Source organism: Mytilus edulis, chromosome 1 (assembly GCF_963676685.1).
Source record: "Mytilus edulis chromosome 1, xbMytEdul2.2, whole genome shotgun sequence".
NCBI lineage: Eukaryota > Metazoa > Mollusca > Bivalvia > Mytilida > Mytilidae > Mytilus > Mytilus edulis.
The window spans coordinates 21498317-21518692 of NC_092344.1; the positions used below are offsets into that span (position 1 = coordinate 21498317).

The 20376-nt window shown below is 30.7% G+C and overlaps 2 protein-coding genes across 9 annotated transcripts in view; one reads left to right on the forward strand and one right to left on the reverse strand.

Annotated features, from left to right (window-relative positions):
* LOC139527489 (ubiquitin-like modifier-activating enzyme ATG7) overlaps positions 1-12665 on the forward strand; it is a 35364-nt gene extending 22699 nt beyond the window's left edge. The window contains exons 8-19 of the mRNA XM_071322981.1: positions 1048-1169; positions 2168-2258; positions 2874-3018; positions 3379-3537; positions 3822-3873; positions 4614-4750; positions 5627-5791; positions 7311-7426; positions 8200-8284; positions 9353-9433; positions 9922-10041; positions 10517-12665. Coding sequence (XP_071179082.1) covers positions 1048-1169; positions 2168-2258; positions 2874-3018; positions 3379-3537; positions 3822-3873; positions 4614-4750; positions 5627-5791; positions 7311-7426; positions 8200-8284; positions 9353-9433; positions 9922-10041; positions 10517-10567 — 1324 coding nt within the window. The 3' untranslated portion in view covers positions 10568-12665. The remainder of the gene's footprint in view (positions 1-1047; positions 1170-2167; positions 2259-2873; positions 3019-3378; positions 3538-3821; positions 3874-4613; positions 4751-5626; positions 5792-7310; positions 7427-8199; positions 8285-9352; positions 9434-9921; positions 10042-10516) is intronic.
* A 2624-nt stretch (positions 12666-15289) lies between these two features.
* LOC139527444 (protein kinase C delta type-like) overlaps positions 15290-20376 on the reverse strand; it is a 76288-nt gene continuing 71201 nt past the window's right edge. For all 8 annotated transcript variants that reach the window (XM_071322943.1, XM_071322912.1, XM_071322934.1 and 5 more), the window contains one exon: positions 15290-19622. In XM_071322943.1, the coding sequence (XP_071179044.1) occupies positions 19476-19622 (147 nt within the window). In that variant the 3' untranslated portion in view covers positions 15290-19475. The remainder of the gene's footprint in view (positions 19623-20376) is intronic.

The following is a 20376-nucleotide window of genomic DNA, read 5'->3' on the forward strand; positions in this document are numbered from 1 at the left end:
CCATGGTTTGGTCATTTATGTTCATAATTTACCACTAGCTTTTGCTCGGGATAAAATTATCAAATATAAATCCCTCCTCATATTGAAATAAAAGCAAATGTACAGCTGCCATGAATCATTCCAATATTCAAATGAAATTTCCTTATGCATGAACTCTTGCACCTCATAATTATGTTGTCTCAAAAAGTAATTACACAACTGTTTACTATATATTAATGAACATTTGTAGAATTTGTATTCCCTAATCTTATGGGACATAAACTGATACATATTTGTTAATTTTTGTTACTGTTAATTCAGAAATTATTGCACACATTTATTATTGCGATTTTGTCACTTAAGACCAAAATGCAATTTTAAATTTTGCGATAATTAGAAAAATGCTTTTTGATTCATATAAAAAATTTCAAAATGCGAGTTTTAATTATTGCAATGATAACCCTGTCACTTTTTTAGCAATAATAAAAACATCGCAATAATTTCTGAATTTACAGTAACCATTCTTAAGTATGCATTTTCAGATTTCCTTAAACTACAATCTTTCCACACCTCATTTACATTGTGTTTTTTATTCTAACTGAGAGGAAATTAAGTGTTACCCTTGACAGTCCTTCTGTCCATCCCAATTTCTTTGTTGCAATCTAACTTAACTTTTAACTGATCCAAATTTCATGAAACTCAAAAGATTTGCTGAGAACAAAAACTTGCATACAGAGTTCGAATTTGGGCAGTGCGTCATGTGATGTTCTAGAGTTATGGCCCTTTTTTTCATGTCATTACTCTTACTTAAGTTTTCCTTGTCTAAATTTATTGAAACTCATTCACAGTGCTAAGATTCAAAACACATAGAGTTTAATATTCTTCTATGGATTTTTGCAGGATTAAGAAGTAAGAAGTAACTCATGATTTTATGTACTGTGCATAGTATTCATGTCCGCAGACACATTCTTCTTTTATTTTTTTACATAGTGTTTATTATATGCATAACCTTTTATTTCATATTTCCTGACTTTTTAGCACTTTGTTATTTAATTTGGTATTTTTCAGGGGAGATAAGTTTAAAAATGCTGAGATTTTATGTTTCCGTGATAGAAGTAAAGATGGAGTCAGAGACGTATCACACAGTATTATTCTAACTCTAAATATATCATCAACAAAGACACTTACAGGTATGTACCAAAGTATTACAAACAAATCTAATTTTGTTCAAAAAAAAAGTTCAACAAAAGGGAGCTATACAGAAGAAACATGACTTTAAGTTTAGAATATGATAATTACCTTGGTAGAAAATACAGTTTCTCATCCCATTTTGTTTTTGTTTGGGTTTAAAAATGGTTTTTAAAGTGAACTCATTGTCAAAATGAATTTATTGCACAATTGGTGATATGATAAAGTAGCTTGTTCTAGCAATAAAATAGAACAACTTTACATAAATCTTTTATAACTTTCTGTTGTTGGGCTGTTGTATTTTTGACATTTTTCCTATATATAGGTTTCAATTAACACAATTTGAGCAAGAGTACTTTGATTTGTTGCCATGTTGAAGCTCTTCCTGCCCAAACCTAATTAAATCTGCCAAATTCATTTGTTGAACTGATCATTAGACTTGAGAAAAAAGTTGTTCTCTGAACAATTTAAATTTCTTTTAGCCTTGCTTGATTCCTTACCATGTTCTAATGAGGATATTTTTATTCATATCACATGTTTTAATTTGGTTAGCCAAATAAGAAAATAAACTATTTAGCCTTCTAAAATGGCAATCAAGGGGAATAACTCCAACTCATATTGAATCACAACTGACATATTATTTATAACTTCCTCTGTTCAAACTGAGACAGTGTGCAATACTGTGGATATCATCTTATTTGTCATCAAATAAATTTTGTGGATTTCATTGGTAAAGGTAGATCAGGAGTTTCATCTTTTCAACAAATCACAATATCTATAGACTTGTACTGAGAATTTGTCAAAAATTGAATTAAGTATCCATGAAAATTAAACTTTTTCTTAATCCACAGTATTTACATATACTTGTACATGATAATCGTTTAATTTTGTTTTTCCTTTCTTGTTTACACATTTCTTTGCAATGCATGAAAAACTAAATGTACTTTTGATAGCAATACAGAATCTATTATATCTAAAAATGCCTTCTGTTTGTGTATAGAGTGTCCAAAAAGTGTTGGTTGGGAGAAAAATGAAAGACAGAAACTTGGTCCAAGAGTTGTCAATCTCAGTTCAAGTATGGATCCTGTCAGGTTTGTAAATTATAATAACATGACAGAATGTAACATGGAAGGGTGTATAGAATATATCTGATGGGTTTACTTTTGCAAAACCATGTTGTATTAAAGTTAATTCCAACAAGCTTAGTTCCTTTATCAATTATTGAGCTTGAAGATCTTCAGTTAGACATTAAATGATGAACAACAAAAATACCATTACAATCAGAAATCACAGAACAGAATCATCAATGACATCAATCATATATGGCCAGCTGCACTACAGTGATGAGCTGTAAAGTGTGTCAATTTTCAGATATGTCAGGCATCTCATTTCTGTTTTCTGATACTTCTGAATTACAAGCTAATTTATGTAAAGCACAACAACGCATTCATTCTTTTTGCAATATCTTACTTATTTGAAAGTGTTCTTTTGTTAAACAAATAGTTTTTTGATAGATCTTGAACTTAACTTCCTCTGTCAGCCAACCAATACTCATCACTGTTAAAGCTCTGTTTCAGGGTATTTAGAATTAGGACTTTTCTTTACACAAAAAACTCTTTGTTTCACTTTTCTGAATAAGCCAGTGTGAGGCAAAACATGCTTAGCCAAAAAGAACTTGAATTTGTAAAGTACATATTTTTTTTTAGATTATCTGAATCTGCAGTTGATTTGAATTTAAAGTTAATGAGATGGAGATTATTACCTGAACTTGACCTTGAGAAGGTTGCTGGAACTAAATGTTTATTACTAGGTGCTGGAACTTTAGGATGTAATGTAGCTAGGTGTTTAATGGTAGGAATAACTTAAAAAGTTTAATATTATCTTTTAGGCATTTTATGCAAACTGAAGATTAAGCTGCAAAAAGAAAATACAAATAAGTGAATAACATACTAAACCAAAATTAAATGTTCAGTGTAAGTTCAATTTGAATTTAATTGAGTATTCACATAGACTTATTATTGTACGTAACTTTTTATATGTGTGTTAATTAAGAAAACTAGTAAAATTGGTATATAAACTACATATTTTTGAAGCAAAACATACATGAGGCACTCTAAAAAAAGTATACAAATTTTTATGACGTGAATGTTATAAGTTAGTAAGCTAAGAACACTTATTGCAAACATAGAGACATATATTATTCCTTTTCAGGGATGGGGTGTAAGACATATTACCCTGGTTGATAATGGAAGAATATCCTACTCTAATCCAGTCAGACAATCATTATTCCAGTTTGAGGATTGTTTGAATGGGGGCAAACCTAAAGCAGAAGCTGCTGCAGAGGCTCTAAAAAAGATCTTCCCTGGTGTTGTATGTATATTGTTTAAATTCATAATTGCTTGAGGTTATTTTTTCAATTAGCTGGTAAAAAAATGGAATATATCTTACTGTATCAAATGATGAAAAGATATACATGTACTAGGTACTGGTGCTAATTTATCTGTGTAGACAAAATATTTAAATTTAGAAATTGTATATTACACAGCAATCCAAAAAGAAAGAAATACAAAATGATATCTTGTTATCAGTATTAAGTCTTCCATGATAAATATAAATTTAGAAAAGAATTATCCATAGATATGTATTTTTTTCAGAAAGCTACTGGAATTTCACTGTCTATTCCAATGCCCGGTCACTCTGTTTCTGGTGAGTTTTTATAAACGCATGTCTGTAATGTAAATATCTTATGAAGATTTTATATATTTACAACATGTCTTTTGATAATTATTTAATGTTTCCACACTCTTATTCAGTTTGAAATAATTTAGAAGTTTAAGGTGGTACCTAACACTACAGGGAGATAACTCTGTAAAGTCAGCTAAACGTTTTAATTACATTGTGTTGTAAAAGGAATATTAAGCTTCTCAATGATAAAAAATGGTGTTTGTCAAACTGCTATATAACCAGTGTAATTTTTCTGTCAAAACGGTTGGTTCAAAGTTTTTGAAATTTTTGTATTTTTGTTAAAGGGTCAAAGTAAATACTTTGACAAAACTTTATGAAAATTAAACGAGCCAAATTAATTTTAGTGAAAGTGTTAGGTACCACCTTAATATTCTTTAAAATGCATTCTCACAAGGAATATCATTCTAACTTTTTTATATACAACACTTTAAACAACTATATCAGTTGCAATACCTGATGCTGTGTTCACAAAGGGAAATAATTTAGAAAGTTTACCTACAGGAAGTACAAAGAGAATCATAATAAATTGTTCACTTTTTTAGAAAATATTTGTTTTCTAAAAATGTATGTAAATGTATCTGTATGTAATCGACAATTCAATTTATACTCAATCTAAAAGGTCATTTTGTTCTTTTTTTCAGTTTTAATATTTAAATCATAACAATTGCTTTTTTTCTCATCTTTTCTGTGTTTCATTTCAGATGGATCACTAGAAGTAACAAAAAATGAAGTGAAACAGTTAGATGAACTGGTGCAATCCCATGATGCACTGTTCCTTTTACTAGATACCAGAGAAAGTAGATGGCTTCCAACTGTCATGGCTGCAGCTTATCAGAAGGTAGTCAAACCATTTATCCCCATGTCAGTTTAACTGATATGTAAGGTCTTTCTTATATTGTTTAGGTCCAGATAAAATTTGCAAGAAGACTTGCAATTCTTATTTACTGTGAATTTATTATTATTATTTGTTGGATATCAATTTTTTTGTCTTTTGTGGGAACAGGGAAACCAGGAATTTGGATGTTTGACGTATTGAAAATTTGCTGTATGATTAAATGCAGATTCTGGGAAAGCCATGAAATTAAATATCTATGAAATGCAAGTTTTCCTCAAGCCACAAAAAGTGGATCACATGAAAAATAAATGAATACACAGTATCTGTCATTCCTTTTGTAAAAAAAAAGCTTCTTGGTGATGATTTCTTTGTGCTTTAATTCAAATCCCTCCATCTGAAACAATTAGTTCCTGGATTATTAATTTTACTGGCTTAAATCAACATCCTTCCTGTATAACATAACCACTATGTAATACTAATCATAAAATGAATTTTATTTAATTTTCATTTTTTGTCTGCTGCTGTTCTGAAGTAAAGCCCTTTGAATTTGAATACCAACAAAATTGATATTTTGACAATGTAGTTTCTTAGAAATAAGACCTTTGACATTACATTTTATATTCAATTTCTAATGATGATGACAAATTAGTCAAGCAAACTGAAGGCATATTAAAAAAGACAAATGCAATTGCTTGCTAGAAACAAAATATCACACTAAAACACAATAGAAATTTAAAATTTATATGCACCAACGGTGAACAGATTTTCAGATCTTTATTGAAAATTTATCAGGGTTGTTGTAGTGTCGTGTTATAGTATTTTGATATAAATTTGGTTTCAATATTTGCTTAAAACTTTTTTATTGTTTTTTCTTTACAGATTGTTATATGTGCTGCATTGGGGTTTGACACATTCCTAGTAATGAGACATGGTTTCCACACAGGGGTAGATAACCCTGAGAAGATTGCTTTCTCCAGTACAATGTCAATACCTGGGGACCAGTTAGGGTGCTATTTCTGTAATGATGTAGTGGCACCAGGGAATGTAGGTATATTTGTATACACAGTGATAATATCTAAATACTGAAAACTGGATTTTCTTAATCTTTTCAAGTGGAAATAAAAGATTAAGTACTATTTGAGGAGATATTATCTCAAGAAAAATAACATTCATAGGATCATGATCCGATCATCTTATTCTACAAACTTATTTGTTTGTTAAAGTTTTGCCCTGAGGTTAGTCAAAATTGACATGCTACCACATAGGCTGGCAAAGCAGAACTGTAGAATGTACAGTATGAGACACTTATCCATCAGATTTCAAATGTCACGGATATACATAATTATGGGTATAAGTTACAACCTTTAACAATGATAAAAACCAATAATGTAAATGAACGTATAGATGCTTTTTTTAGCCAACGGTACATTACTGGTTTATCTCATTGTTGAAGACTGTACTGTGACCCACAATTGCATATATCCATGACATTTGAACCCTATATTGAAGAATGTATTTTTGTTTAGTTGGTCTGAAAGAACATAAGCCTAAAAACATAAAATAATTGTGTTGTTTCATGTAAATAATGTATATCAAAAATATGAGGGATTTAGAATAATTGTTTTTTTAGCTGAAACATTCCATTGTATTTCTTTTTAAATGTGCTTTTGGAGTAACTCACTATACACTTTCCCATTTTTTGTTGTTACAGCATAATAAGGTATGTTGATAGGATTTGTCAAATTATCCTCTATTTTTTGCCCATTATGATATGCAACACAATTGTTGAAAGGTATTTCATCCACAATCTTAATGGCACAAATCCAGTCATTGATTTTGTGGTTGTACAGTGTATGGCCATTTAGTAGTAATGGACGTTCATTGCTTCAGCAATGCCATATAACATTTTATGGTATAATTATGTATATGAAGAGCATGCTGTCATTTTATGCCATGTATTTATGGAAAGACCTAATAAAATAACAATACTAATGATATTGAATAAGTTTACAATATCTTCTTTTTTTTGTATAAATTATATTTGATTTTTACAAATAAGAAAATTGATTGAACAAAATTAACTTTTCATTATTTTTAACAATAAAAATCTTTTTTGTTTAAAAAGCCCCATGTACTTCTAATCTACAATTCTTTGGCAATTACAGCTTCCTTTTATTTTTTCTTGTTATGCTTATTGTTGATGGCCATTAGAGTTTTGTTGCATCATTTCATGTTTATTTGCTGCTTCATGTATAGATTTTTTTTTTATTCCAAGCCGAACATGACCTATAGAATGCCAAACTTGAAAACTGGACCCATAATAAAAAAAAACTTACTACATGTTTTAAGAACAAAGTTTAATTTTGGACACTTTGGACCCTAATAGACCAATTTAAAAACCAGTCCCAAAATCAAAACTCTAAATCAATGGGCTAGGATATTAAAGAACCTTATTCAAAGACAAATGTTATGAAATATAATTTACAAGGACAATTTAGCATGTGAGCAATAATGGCTCTTGTAAGTAAAAAACATTATCATTTAGATTTGCATACTGTTGTAGTCAACAAGGGACAGAACTCTGGATCAGCAGTGTACTGTATCCCGTCCAGGCATGTCATATTTGGCTAGTGCTCTTGCTGGAGAATTACTGGTATCTGTGATACAACACCCACTGGGGTAGGTAATATCTAATAAATGAAATATATTGCATGTATTAGTTTAAGGTATGATTTTCTTAACTTAAAAAAAATCTGTTAATTAACTTATCACCAATATTTGTTTGATAAGATCTTTGTATTTTTATCCAATTTTCAATTCTTTCAAGGTTTAAAGACCTGATTTATTTTATATTGTCTAATATATAAACATCAGAATTTCCAATTCTTAATAACTCATAAAATGCATCAACCAAATCATATATTTGATGATATAAGTACCACTTTTCAAGATTTTTTACCTTTTGTTTGATGGGATGGTAAAAATTTAATGGTTAACAGTGAAACATTAATGTTGTCTACCTCAGGGTCACTATTTTTTAGTGATTTGACCAAATTCTAATTAAATCATAGAAACAATTGAAAATGTGGTGTATTATATTAGTCTATGAGACAGCAACGCAATGACAAAAATAAACAAAATACATCTAGGTGACACCATACAATTCTCCAAAACAACAAAAGGCTTGAGATATGACATATGACAACTACTGGCATTGTTGCTGACTTTGGACAGCAAATGATCATGTGGCAAGGTTAAACCAGTTTTTTCAAACCTTCCCCTTATTATGTTGTTTTATAATAGAGCCAAAATAATGATTCAAATTATACTGATATTTCTGTGCTATGAATACATAAATTTTTCAATTACATAATTACTGTAGTTATAAATGGAGGGTTGTAGATTGAAAATAGTACTGAACCATTTTAATTTAAGAAATTAATTTGTTTCAGACCAAAAGCCCCAGCAGATACCAGTGCTAAGGATGAACATTTATCACAAGAGTTGTCATGTAACCTAGGGATTGTTCCTCATCAGGTTGGTATATAGTTAACATTGATATGTTCAGCATAGGAAATATACCGGTACAGATCCACCTAATAGATTAAAATACCACTACATTTGTCTAATTTTAAGATTCAATATAATGTAGAGAAGATATGGTATGATTGCCAATGAGATAACTCTCCACCAGAAACAAAGGAGGAAGATGATAGCTACTGATGTATAATTTATGAATATTTCCAAAAAATAACAACACAAGGTTGACAAGTACCATGACGATGATGTATGTATATGTTTGGTCTTTTTCTAAGGAGCTGTGGAAATATTGTTTTCCTTCCACTGGTACTTGATGTCACTTGGCATTTGTGCCTTTTCTATATTATTACAACAAGGAATCTAGAAAGTGAAATTGGTCTGTTACATGTAAATGCAGCAAAGGAGAGAAGAAATTACTCATCTAGGAAAGTTTTTTTTATGTCAAATTTAAACTGCTTTGGGAAAAAAATGATTAGCATTGTAATATTAATTCTAGATAAACTATTGAAAATACAGTTGCAGGGTAAAAACTGTGAGACTGTTTGATTAGTGGCAATCTGTGGAAAAAGTTTTTACATTTTATTGACTATTAATATCAAGTTGTGGTACTGATACTTAAATGGTGTATCTTTCTTTAAAATAGGGGGCTTAAAATTTTGAGATAAAAGTTTTTCTTTCTCCTTGAGTAAGTTAGTATCTAAAATCTGTCATATGCATTTACCCTTGTTTATTCTATTTTTTTCACACTCTCATTTGATAAATTTTTGGGTTTGATCGCTATTGAATATTTTTAAGTAACAACAGAAAATATACAAGGTATGTTAATTTTGAAATGTAATAATTAGATATAGGAAGATGTGGTATAAGTGCCAATGAGACAACTTTCCATCCAAGTAACAATTAATAAAAATAAACCCATTATCGTTCAAGGTACGGCCTTCAACACGGAGCAGCAAGCTATAAAAAAAAATACTAGTGTAAAACCATTCAAACGGGAAAAACAACGGTCTAATCTATATAAAAACGAGAAACGAGAATAACGTATGTTAATTCTTTGTGTTTCAGATTAGATGTTTCCTTTCTAGATTTCATCAACTTTTACCTGCTAGTATGGCTTTTGATAAATGTACAGCATGTTCAAAAACTGTAAGTTTATTTTATAAATAATGAATATTAGAGAATCACATAAGACTGTATATGATATATTGTAAATGTATCACTTGAATATTATTTGAATATGATAAGGATAAAAAGACTACTTTTAGATTTACTAGTAGATGGCCACAATTTGGCAAATATTGAAACACAGAGTTTATAAATTTAGCAGGTACAAATGTAGTACTTTTACTGAGCATGTGTGAAACATTTGAGACACTGATCAATAACTGTCTCTAAATTTTGATATTTTCTCAAAAATTGGTGTTTTCTGTGGAAAAAAGATTGTTTCAAAGACAAATTTAGGACGTACAAAACACTACAATTATACATCATGGCACACATATTTCCGACTTTGTATGGTTTCAGAGGAGTTGTGACTCAATAAAATTGGTCTATTCCTTTAGTAGTATAGATATTTTAAGTTGAACATTTTTTTTAAATCAATGTTCCAAAACATGTACAATTTGTATTGACAGGTCATAGATGCCTACAAGAAGGATGGTTTTGACTTTCTACTAAAAGCTTTTAATGATCCGGCATATTTAGAAAATCTGACTGGTCTCACACAGATGCATCAGGAAACATTAGATGCAGAGGTATTTATGAAATAACAGTATAGTATGGGTAAAATACAGAAGTGTGGTAATGTAACTGGTACCTAAAAAGGGAAATTGAATTCTGATTCTTTTACCATTTGGACACTCAATATTTTACTTCTTTTTTTGAAAAGTTAATTCAAAAGAAAACAGCTGTTGTAATGATTTCATATCATTTTCCAAATTAGAACAAATTTTAATTATGACTTTTAATAAGAAATTAGTCAAAGTTAGCTGCCTGTTCTACCTTTAATCTTCAAAATGTCTGTCCCTATCCAACATAACCTTATTTTTCAGTGGCAGTCCAAATTTCCCCTACCATCATCCCAGATGACCTCTTGTTACTAAACCTACCTATTGTATTTATTGTGAACTGGTTCTCGTCTTGAACATGCATGAAATATTTGACACTGGACATTAAGCAACCAATAATCAATCAATCGTCATATAATTGTTTCCCTTCCTCTATTTTCAGGTATGGGATTATAGTGATGATGAGGAATGTAGTAGTATGGAAATCACATGACAACAGTTAACAATGTAGACAATTTCAATACTGATATTAATTATTGAACAATTATTTGTTAAGAGACAGGGTTAATAATAAGACCAATAGCTGTTGCTTTATTATAATGTATATACTTCTGCATAACTTTATAAACGCCATCTTTTATTTACCATCTTGCTTGTTGCCACTTTTCACAGAAGGTCCTTTTTAGCTCACCTGGCCGAAAGGCCAAGTGAGCTTTTCTCATCACTTGGTGTCCGGCGTCCGGCGTCGTCCGTCGTCGTCGCCGTCGTCCGTCGTCGTCCTGCGTTAACTTTTACAAAAATCTTCTCCTCTGAAACTACTGGGCCAAATTTAACCAAACTTGACCACAATCATCATTGGGGTATCTAGTTTAAAAAATGTGTCCGGTGACCCGGCCAACCAACCAAGATGGCCGCCATGGCTTAAAATAGAACATAGGGGTAAAATGCAGTTTTTGGCTTATAACTCAAAAACCAAAGCATTTAGAGCAAATCTGACATGGGGTAATATTGTTCATCAGGTCAAGATCTATCTGCCCTGAAATTTTCAGATGAATCAGACATTTCGTTGTTGGGTTGCTGCCCCTGAAATTGTAATTTTAAGGAAATTTTGCTGTTTTTGGTTATTATCTTGAATATTATTATAGATAGAGATAAACTGTAAACAGCAATAATGTTCAGCAAAGTAAGATCTACAAATAAGTCAACATGACCAAAATGGTCAGTTGACCACTTTAGGAGTTATTGCCCTTTATAGTCAATTTTTAACCATTTTTCGTAAATCTTAGTAATCTTTTAGAAAAATCTTTTTCTCTGAAACTACTGGGCCAAATTTAATCAAACTTGGCCATAATCATCATTTGGGTATCTAGTTTAAAAAATATGTCTGGTGCCCCGCCCAACCAACCAAGATGGCCGCCATGGCTAAAAATAGAACATAGGGGTAAAATGCAGTTTTTGGCTTATAACTCAAAAACCAAAGCATTAAGAGCAAATCTGACATGGTGTAAAATTGTTCATTAGGTCACGATCTATCTGCCCTGGAATTTTCAGATGAATCAGATAATCGGTTGTTAGGTTGCTGCCCCTGAATTGGTAATTTTGAGGAAATTTTGCTGTTTTTTTGTTATCTTGAATATTATTATAGATAGAGATAAACTGTAAACAGCAATAATGTACAGCAAAGTAAGAACTAAAAATAAGTCACTATGACCAAAATAGTCAATTGACCCCCTAAGGAGTTATTTCCCTTCATAGTCAATTTTTAACAATTTTCTTAAAATTTGAAGATTTTCAATAACATTTTCCACAGAAAGTACTGTTATAGATAGAGATAATTGTAAGCAGCAAGAATGTTTAGTAAAGTAAGATCTACAAACACATCACCATCACCAAAAACAATTTTGTCATAAATCCATCTGTGTCCATTGTTTAATATTCACATAGACCAAGGTGAGCGACACAGGCTCTTTAAAGCCTCTAGTTCTGTTTTGTTTACATACTTATTTATTTGGGATTCTTTGACCTATTATTTATTAAAGTTCTTATTCCAAAGCTCACTTTTCAATTTTTGTTACAGGTTTTATTATTAGGGCTTTGTTGACCTGTTACCTATTGCCACATCTCTTTTTTCCAATTTATGAAATTTCAACATTCATGCCATTTCTTTTGTTTACAACCTGTTGAAATTTTTTAAATATCCGTTGTTCAACATTTTCTACAGGTCCCATTAATCCAACTTCTTTGACCTATTATATTAAACTATTAAAATTCCCTTTTATCATACTTCTGGTTGTGTTTTTCAAGAGGTTTGTTTACATTTTGAAGCTATTTACCTTTGCAATACATGTTTAAATGGATCTCATTTTCATTTGATAACAAAAAGGTACTTTCTTGGCCTGTATACCATTGCCATGTTTCATTGAAATCCCAAATCTCATTAACCAAACATTTTTAAACCTGCTTTTAATGTGTTATATTTACAGAACAAGTGGTAGGGGTATGAAATTGTTCTTTTATGTGTTGGTAACAGTTGTCTGTTAAAGAATTATTTATTATTAATTATGAAGTTGAAAATAAACTTACAAGAGTCATGACTTGTAGTATTTTATATAGGAGAATACCACATTTGATTTTTTGTCCTTTGATTTTACCCCTATTTGGATAGCTTGATTCACTTTGTTTTATAGATAATTGGGAAAGATAAGGATAACTTTGACAGTGAGTGTTTAATTGCATAAAAATATGAAGTCAAAATAAGGAAATACTACGAACAAAACATTCAGAAACAATTATGAACAAGAGTGCACACACTGAAATGTCTCGCCTTTTTTACTAATCATTAATATTATGTTGATAGTCCTAAATATGAAGCTTTATTACAACTGTCACATAAACTCAACATAAACCAAAAAAACTAAACATTGATTAATGAACCATGAAAATGAGGTCAGGGTCAGATGAACCATGTCAAGCAGACATGTACAGCTAACAATTCTTCCATACAACAAATATAGTTGACCTATTGCTTATAAATTAAGAAAAACAGACCAAAACACAAATACTTAACACTTAGCAATGAACCGTGAAAATGAGGTCAAGGTCTAACAAAACATGTGCGACTGACATATACATCATAAAATATTTCCATACACCAAATATAGTTGACCTATTGCATATAGTATTAGAAAAAAAGACCAAAAACTAAAAAACTTAACTTTGACCACTGAATCATGAAAATGATGTCAAGATCAGATGACACCTGTCAGCTAGACATGTGCACCCATACCCATACCCGTAGCCAGGGGGGACGAACCCCCCCCCTTGAAATCAAATAAGCACTTAAAGTCAACGTTTTGTTCAAATTGTGACTGTTAAAGTCGAGTTCATGAACCCACCCTTGGAAATTCCGGGCTACGGGCCTGGCACCTTGCAGTCTTTCCATACACTGAAAATAAAGTAGACCTTCTGCTTATAGTATAAGAAAAACAGACCAAAACACAAAAACTTATCTATAACCACTGAACCATGAAATGAGGTCAAGGTCAGATGACACCTGCCAGTTGGACATACACACCTTACAGTCCTGCCATACACCAAATATACTAGACCTACTGCTTATAGTATCTGAGAGATGGACTTGACAAGAGCAGGCTTATGCTGCTACAAGACAGCACTCGCATCCACAAAGTGGAAAGGGATTAATGTAAGTTGCAAAACTTGTTTCCCAATCCACTATAAATAAATATGTTTAAACTATCTGTCCTTCAAATGGTATTTCATATTCATAATGAAATTTTATTGACATGTCATGGTCACTAAGGATTGTCATGGATGGTCTTTTACAAATCCTGCCTGCCTGTACCATTTTTGTTGGGACAGAAAGGGAAATTTCTGACATTGAATTGTCTAAGAACATCACGTTGACCTCTAGCGTCCTGTTTCTCATTAATCAATCTCATCAATATAGAAAAGCAATATAAGGTATTTATTTCTTATACCACAACAACTATTGTATCTCATAAACAAATACCACTTTTCAGGAAGAGTAATTGACGAGCAAGCAGGGGCGTAGCTAGAAAGAAACGATCTGCAAGCAAGTACCGCCGAGCGAAGCGATGCGAAAAATTTTTTGGACCCTTTTATGCAGATTTTTTTTTTTTTTTTCGGTTTTCGGTCATTGGACGGTTAAAAGAGGAGCTACATGTGATGTACATAGGACTTATAAACAATTCATGAATGCAAAACTATTTAGAAATCTTGACTTCTGAATAGAGTAAAGCATGATTAATTGAATATGTAAGCAACACATTTTTGTGATACAGAATTTACTCAAAATTGTCCAAAATCTGCTCTTCGGGAACGTCTCTATTACTTTGTCAATATTCACACTGAAATCCCGATGAATATAATGCAGTAATGCTAGCGATAATAACCTAGCTGTAGTTGTTCATGGTTAATCATACATATGTTTTCAAAAGATGTAGTACACTGAACAATCTCTCCACAGTAGCACTCGTGTTCGCCATCGAGCGACCTCCCGATTGAATTTAACAAATTATATTCCAGGCCAGTTTCGTATGTCTCAAACAATGCATAGATTTGTTCGTTTGTTGTATTACCGACAACACGAGGAAGCAGATAATGCGCATAAAAGCGATTTCCTGATGATATCAGACGCGACTCCAGTTCCATTATCATGTGGTCTATGAACGCAAAATATAATGAGACTTTCCAATACTGTTTTAGCGTGTTTGCTGGGGGGATTGGCTCTGGTAGTCTGTCGAACACATCGCCTCGGCATACTTTCAACGATATCGAAGGGTACTGATAAATCTAATGTCAATTGGTACATCGCAGTCCAAACAGTTAAACCGTACTCTGTAAAGTGTGCCCCGAAACTACTAGAGTATAACAAATTCAAATCTTGTAATAGATGCAAGTTACTGTTAGTCTTTTCATCTCCAATAAAACTTTAATTTTGAAACCAAATGCCGCTATTTAATGACATTACATCATTAAAAAAAGCGATTACATATATGTGTTTCCTTTAAACATTTAATTTATAAATTTTTATTTTGCCTTTTTTTTTTTGCATGCCGAAGTGATGTGCACGCAACTGCGTGTTGGCGTATAGGGAGCTACGCGCCTGGCAAGTCACTCTTTCGAAATAATGTATGTAAAGGATGTGGAAAATCATAAAACAAAACCCAAGATATCTATTTTGACTTTTTATTTCATTAGATAAAATACAAATAAGTATTAGGTGGTTGTTAGTCTTTGGGTTCCTGGATTTCATATAGAAAGTAAACAATATACATATTAACAAAACAATTACCATTCAAAAATGTCTGTACATTATAAGCAACAATTATTATGCCAAGTAACAAAAATACAAGTGAAGCTATAACAAAATTTTCATATGGTTTTTACACTTCTTTCTGTAGCATTATCTATAAAAAACAACAAATATGACATTTTGGTTTATTGTCTGTAAACACATATTCACAATTGCAGACAATAATCATTCTAATACAAATACAATGCTGTTTGTAACATAGATTCTGATTGGATAATGCAAGACTTTTGAAAGAACAAAAGGCATGAATGTTCTTAGAATGTCCTTAGCAATTGCATTTTTGTTTGTTAGTCTATAAATAAAAATCAATTACAGTAAGACTGAAAAAAATTTATATTCAGGTTGAGTCTAATTTTGACAGTTACATTTATTTGGTTCCAAACTTGGTTGATAAATACTTTGAAAACATTTTGTGAGGGTAAAATAAATCATAAAATTCAAAATATTATGTTGTTAATGTCAGATCCAAAAAGGTATTAAAATATTTCAATTATTTTAATTTTGACATGCAAAATGAAATTAAAGATACATATATGTCAAGTTTTTCTTCACTTATTGGCAGTTAGAGCTTTTAAATTCTCCAAAAAGTTTTGTATTAAAAGTTTAACCTGAGGTTGAGTTTTGCTACATATAACTTGAATTCATGCATACTACACGATGTAAGTCAATGTTATGTAAATACATATTTAGATAGTCGTCTATTATTCTGTACTAATTAATATAATTAAATGAATGTTTGACAGACATCAGTAGCCCAGCAACACATAAGGCAAGTAGAGATCATCGAAATGAGCTCACAAAACAAAATTTTTATGGCAGTAACCGATGAATGAACTTAAAAGAAAAATTAAACTTTTCTGTGTTTATTAATCAGAAAATCTAAACATTATGAAGGGCTTAAAGAACTTGACTTAATATATAATTTGAGGTGCCAGAAAATATCTTCTCCTTTATAAGGAAGAGAAATTCTGATAACCACATAGAAGTTCCTTGATTTAAGTGGTGAATAAAAAATTGCTTACACACTGAATTGATTTAGTTTTGCTTACAACACACGTATTAAGATCTATAAATTCAAATATAAAAATTGGTTTTAAAATAATGCTGCCTCGATCCTGTTGAATATGCAAGAAAAAGTGATATGATGTAGTCTGGTTTTGTTTACATATCTGCTTTACCTATCTTAGCTAACTTTATATTTCTATGAAAAGTCAAAGATCATGTCTTAGATGTTGCTTTACCCAAATGAAAAAGCTTAATGTCATTTCCAAAATTTTTACTGTTTTAACACTTGTTTAACATTTTTGAAAATATTACCTAGAATACATTAGATACAGAAACGTTAAATTGGGAAAACACAAACGTGGTGTATATAATGTCCAACAAACATCATGATTACAAAAAATACATAGTAAAATTACATAATCCAGATGCACCAATATATTCAATATAAGCTTAAATTGTGATTAGAAGACCTGCATCACACAGAATATAAAAAAATCCTTTGTCCTGATAGTAACAATTGCATAAATGACTCATATAAAACATTCATACACCTACAAACACACATCAGACAGGCATAATTGGATAAATAATGGTGTGTATATGTATATATATATATGTATTAGTATACAATAATAATAAACAACAATTCATATAAATGGAACCTGTATAAATAAGATAACAAAATTTTGCAGAACTATGACAATAAATTGACACAATAAAGTTTCTATCTTTGTTTTGGACTCCATCAAAATCTCCTCCAAATTTTGACACAATTTAAACTCTAAATGTCCAAGGCATACACATTAAATATTATAAAGAATATTTCCAACTCAGCATGCATTCTTCACTTTTACTTCTGTAAATAAGTGTCGAGTAATATACGTAATACTAATTTATGGTAATGGTAAGATGTAATTGTAAGATATAATTTGTATTAACAATCCAAAGAACATTCAATTTGAGTTGTTTATCTTAAATGTCTTAGGCCGTCTGCTTAGGATTATGGTAATCAGACTGAGGAAAGTTATTACTGTGGATTCATTTATTTTCATCGAAAGGGGGAATAACTCTTTTCTAATGGTTGATTGGTTTCTTGGTTTTCCTAAGTCATCATAGAAGCATATAAAAAATTTGCACTATGTTGAACATTTAAGGTTAAATATAATCAAGAAATCCATGAAAAATAATGAAGCAACGGTAATAAATATTGTAGTTGAATGATCAATTCTAAGCTTGATTGTGCAGATGAAAAAGTTTAATCAGTAATATTTATGTAACGATTAGGATAAACAAAATTAGATGAGATTGACGAATATATACAAAATATATGTTACCAATTTACCTATCATCTGTACAATATATTTCGAACATTCCTGGAATAGCTACAATGCATAAATAATCAACCACTATGTATCTTGTTTTATACACTATTTATAACACACACGAACATTCACTCATACATACACAGTGAGTAAATTGCGAGTTAAATGTATGAAACATCCATCATATTCAATGGATTAATTCTGACATCTCTGATCTCACATGGATTATCACTCATGTGGATCTATTGATTAATCACTGATCTCACACTAATTAATTGTGAAATCAATGATCTCACAATTTTTTTGGATCAATTGCTAAATTACTTCTTTCACACTGATTAATTGTTAAATCTATGAAACAATTGCTAAATAAGTGATAATTTCTTAAATGACTGATCTCATATGTATTAATTCTTAAATCACTGAACTGACATGAATTAATTGTTAAATCACCTATCTGACTTGGATCACTTCCTTAATCACTGATCCGACATGGATCGATTGCTGAAACAGTTATTTCCCCTGGATAAGATAAATCTAATCGTAGTTCCCCTTTGAAAGGTTTATTCTTCAGTTACTTTGTAGATTTATAACATAACAAAATAAATTTTACAAATAAAATGAAATTAAATATACAAATGGTAAATAAAGACAATTTACAAAACAGTTTTGTAAAGAATGAAATAAAATCATAATTTACAGAAATAATTTAAAGAAATTTCTTCTTGCACAAAATATAGTACAGAGTAATGATGATTACCATAATGCTTAATAGGTATCACCCAAACAATCACGCTATTTCTACAATAGCGATCGATTGATATTATTATCAACACTTATTTCGTTCAACTTAAATATCTAGAATATAGCGCTTATACTAGCTACTATGATAATGAACACAACCCTGTATTCTCATTATTATAATGATTCAGATGTTTAGTGCCAACCAGTATACTAACAATGTAAACATTATATCGCAAGAATAACCAACACAAAGAATTTCAAAAAGAGTCTCAGCAAAAAAATATAAACAGAAAATATCTCCAATATTAGTTGCCATGCAAAGTTGGTCCTTTGAAAATATAAAAATAATGATGATGAAATGTTCAATGTTCACTATTAAACAAAATTGAAAAAATCAACAGATTTATGAAATACCAATGTATAAATACAATGCACACTGCAAATTAAAGAAAACAGGCATGATAAATTCTCGAGGATGGTTCGTTAAATTATATATTGATTTATGAAACAATTGAAATATCTCTGGCATGATTCTTCGATTTATCTTAACTTGGTTAGAATGACCATGTTTACTAATTTAGTAAGTACAGAGAATGAAAAGAAGGCCACTTAAATTTGCATCAAAACATAATGCAGGTTTAGTCATCCCATATGAGTAACCTCTGTTGTGCAAATAAACCATAGATTTCCCTGACTACGATGTTACCAATTATTTTACAACTTTCATGGGTACTTTTAAATTCATCTACCAAGAAAACAACATGTTTTATTTCTAGATCTTAGTCACAAGGAGCTAAGTGGGTGTATCCTGCTTGCCCATAAATAAAAATATTACACCTCTTTAACGGTTAGTAATCAAAACAATTCTAAATGACAAATGTATCATGCAATTATTTCTCAATTATCGTATCACAGATTGCATTTGATTGTACAATGTTATATGAGCATTTGTAACAAGTCATTTAATTGGTCGATCATTCATCAGCCATAGCACTGGTAAAGCTGAATCCCATAAAGACTTTCTGGTTCATTGTTTTGATATAATCCTTGTCTGGTGGTGTTATGTTTGGTTTTTCCATTGTAAAGTCAGTGTCAAAGTTAGATATATCATGAGCAGATTTCTGAAATAAAAAAAAAAACATAAGTTAAATTACAGGATTTTTTTTTATCCTGGTTTTACACCATTCTTCAAAGGGAGATATCATTAGTTATGAAAGTAGATATAGATAGAATTGATCTCCTGTCATGTTCAATAGGGACATTTTACATATTTAAGCAAAACAAAAATTGTTAAACAAGAAAAATTTGATTAAAATAAACAATAATCCACACCACAAATATAGTTATCCTATTAATGAGAGTAAGCCATAAATTCACATGACAATAAAAACTTGATTTTAAATCAAACAGACACTGAACCATGAAAATGAGGTCAAGGATAATGAACACATGACAGACGAAAACTTCTGAAATATAAAGCTTTATACAAATAGTTTAAACTGCTCTCAGATAGGTATCCGTTGACTTGCTTACTGTGACAAAAATCTTTTTAAAATATTCGTCTTTAAACAGCAATTTCCCAAAACTTTAAATTCTAAATATATCCTACTGTAGTCTAAAATCGGTCATCTTGTCAGTTCGTTAGGTATTTGTGTTTGAACTTAACACACGGGGAAACTACGCATTGACGTCACTACACTACTTCCGGCGTAGAAAAACAGTGCAGAATACATTTTGTCTGCACTTTTGAATAAAAAAACATTTCTAAAGGAAAGTTTTCATTGTTGTTCTCAATTATTGCTAAAAAATGCCAATTTTCTAATGCCTGTTTCAATCCTGACTTCCAAATGTCTAAAAACATTCTAGAACTTCACA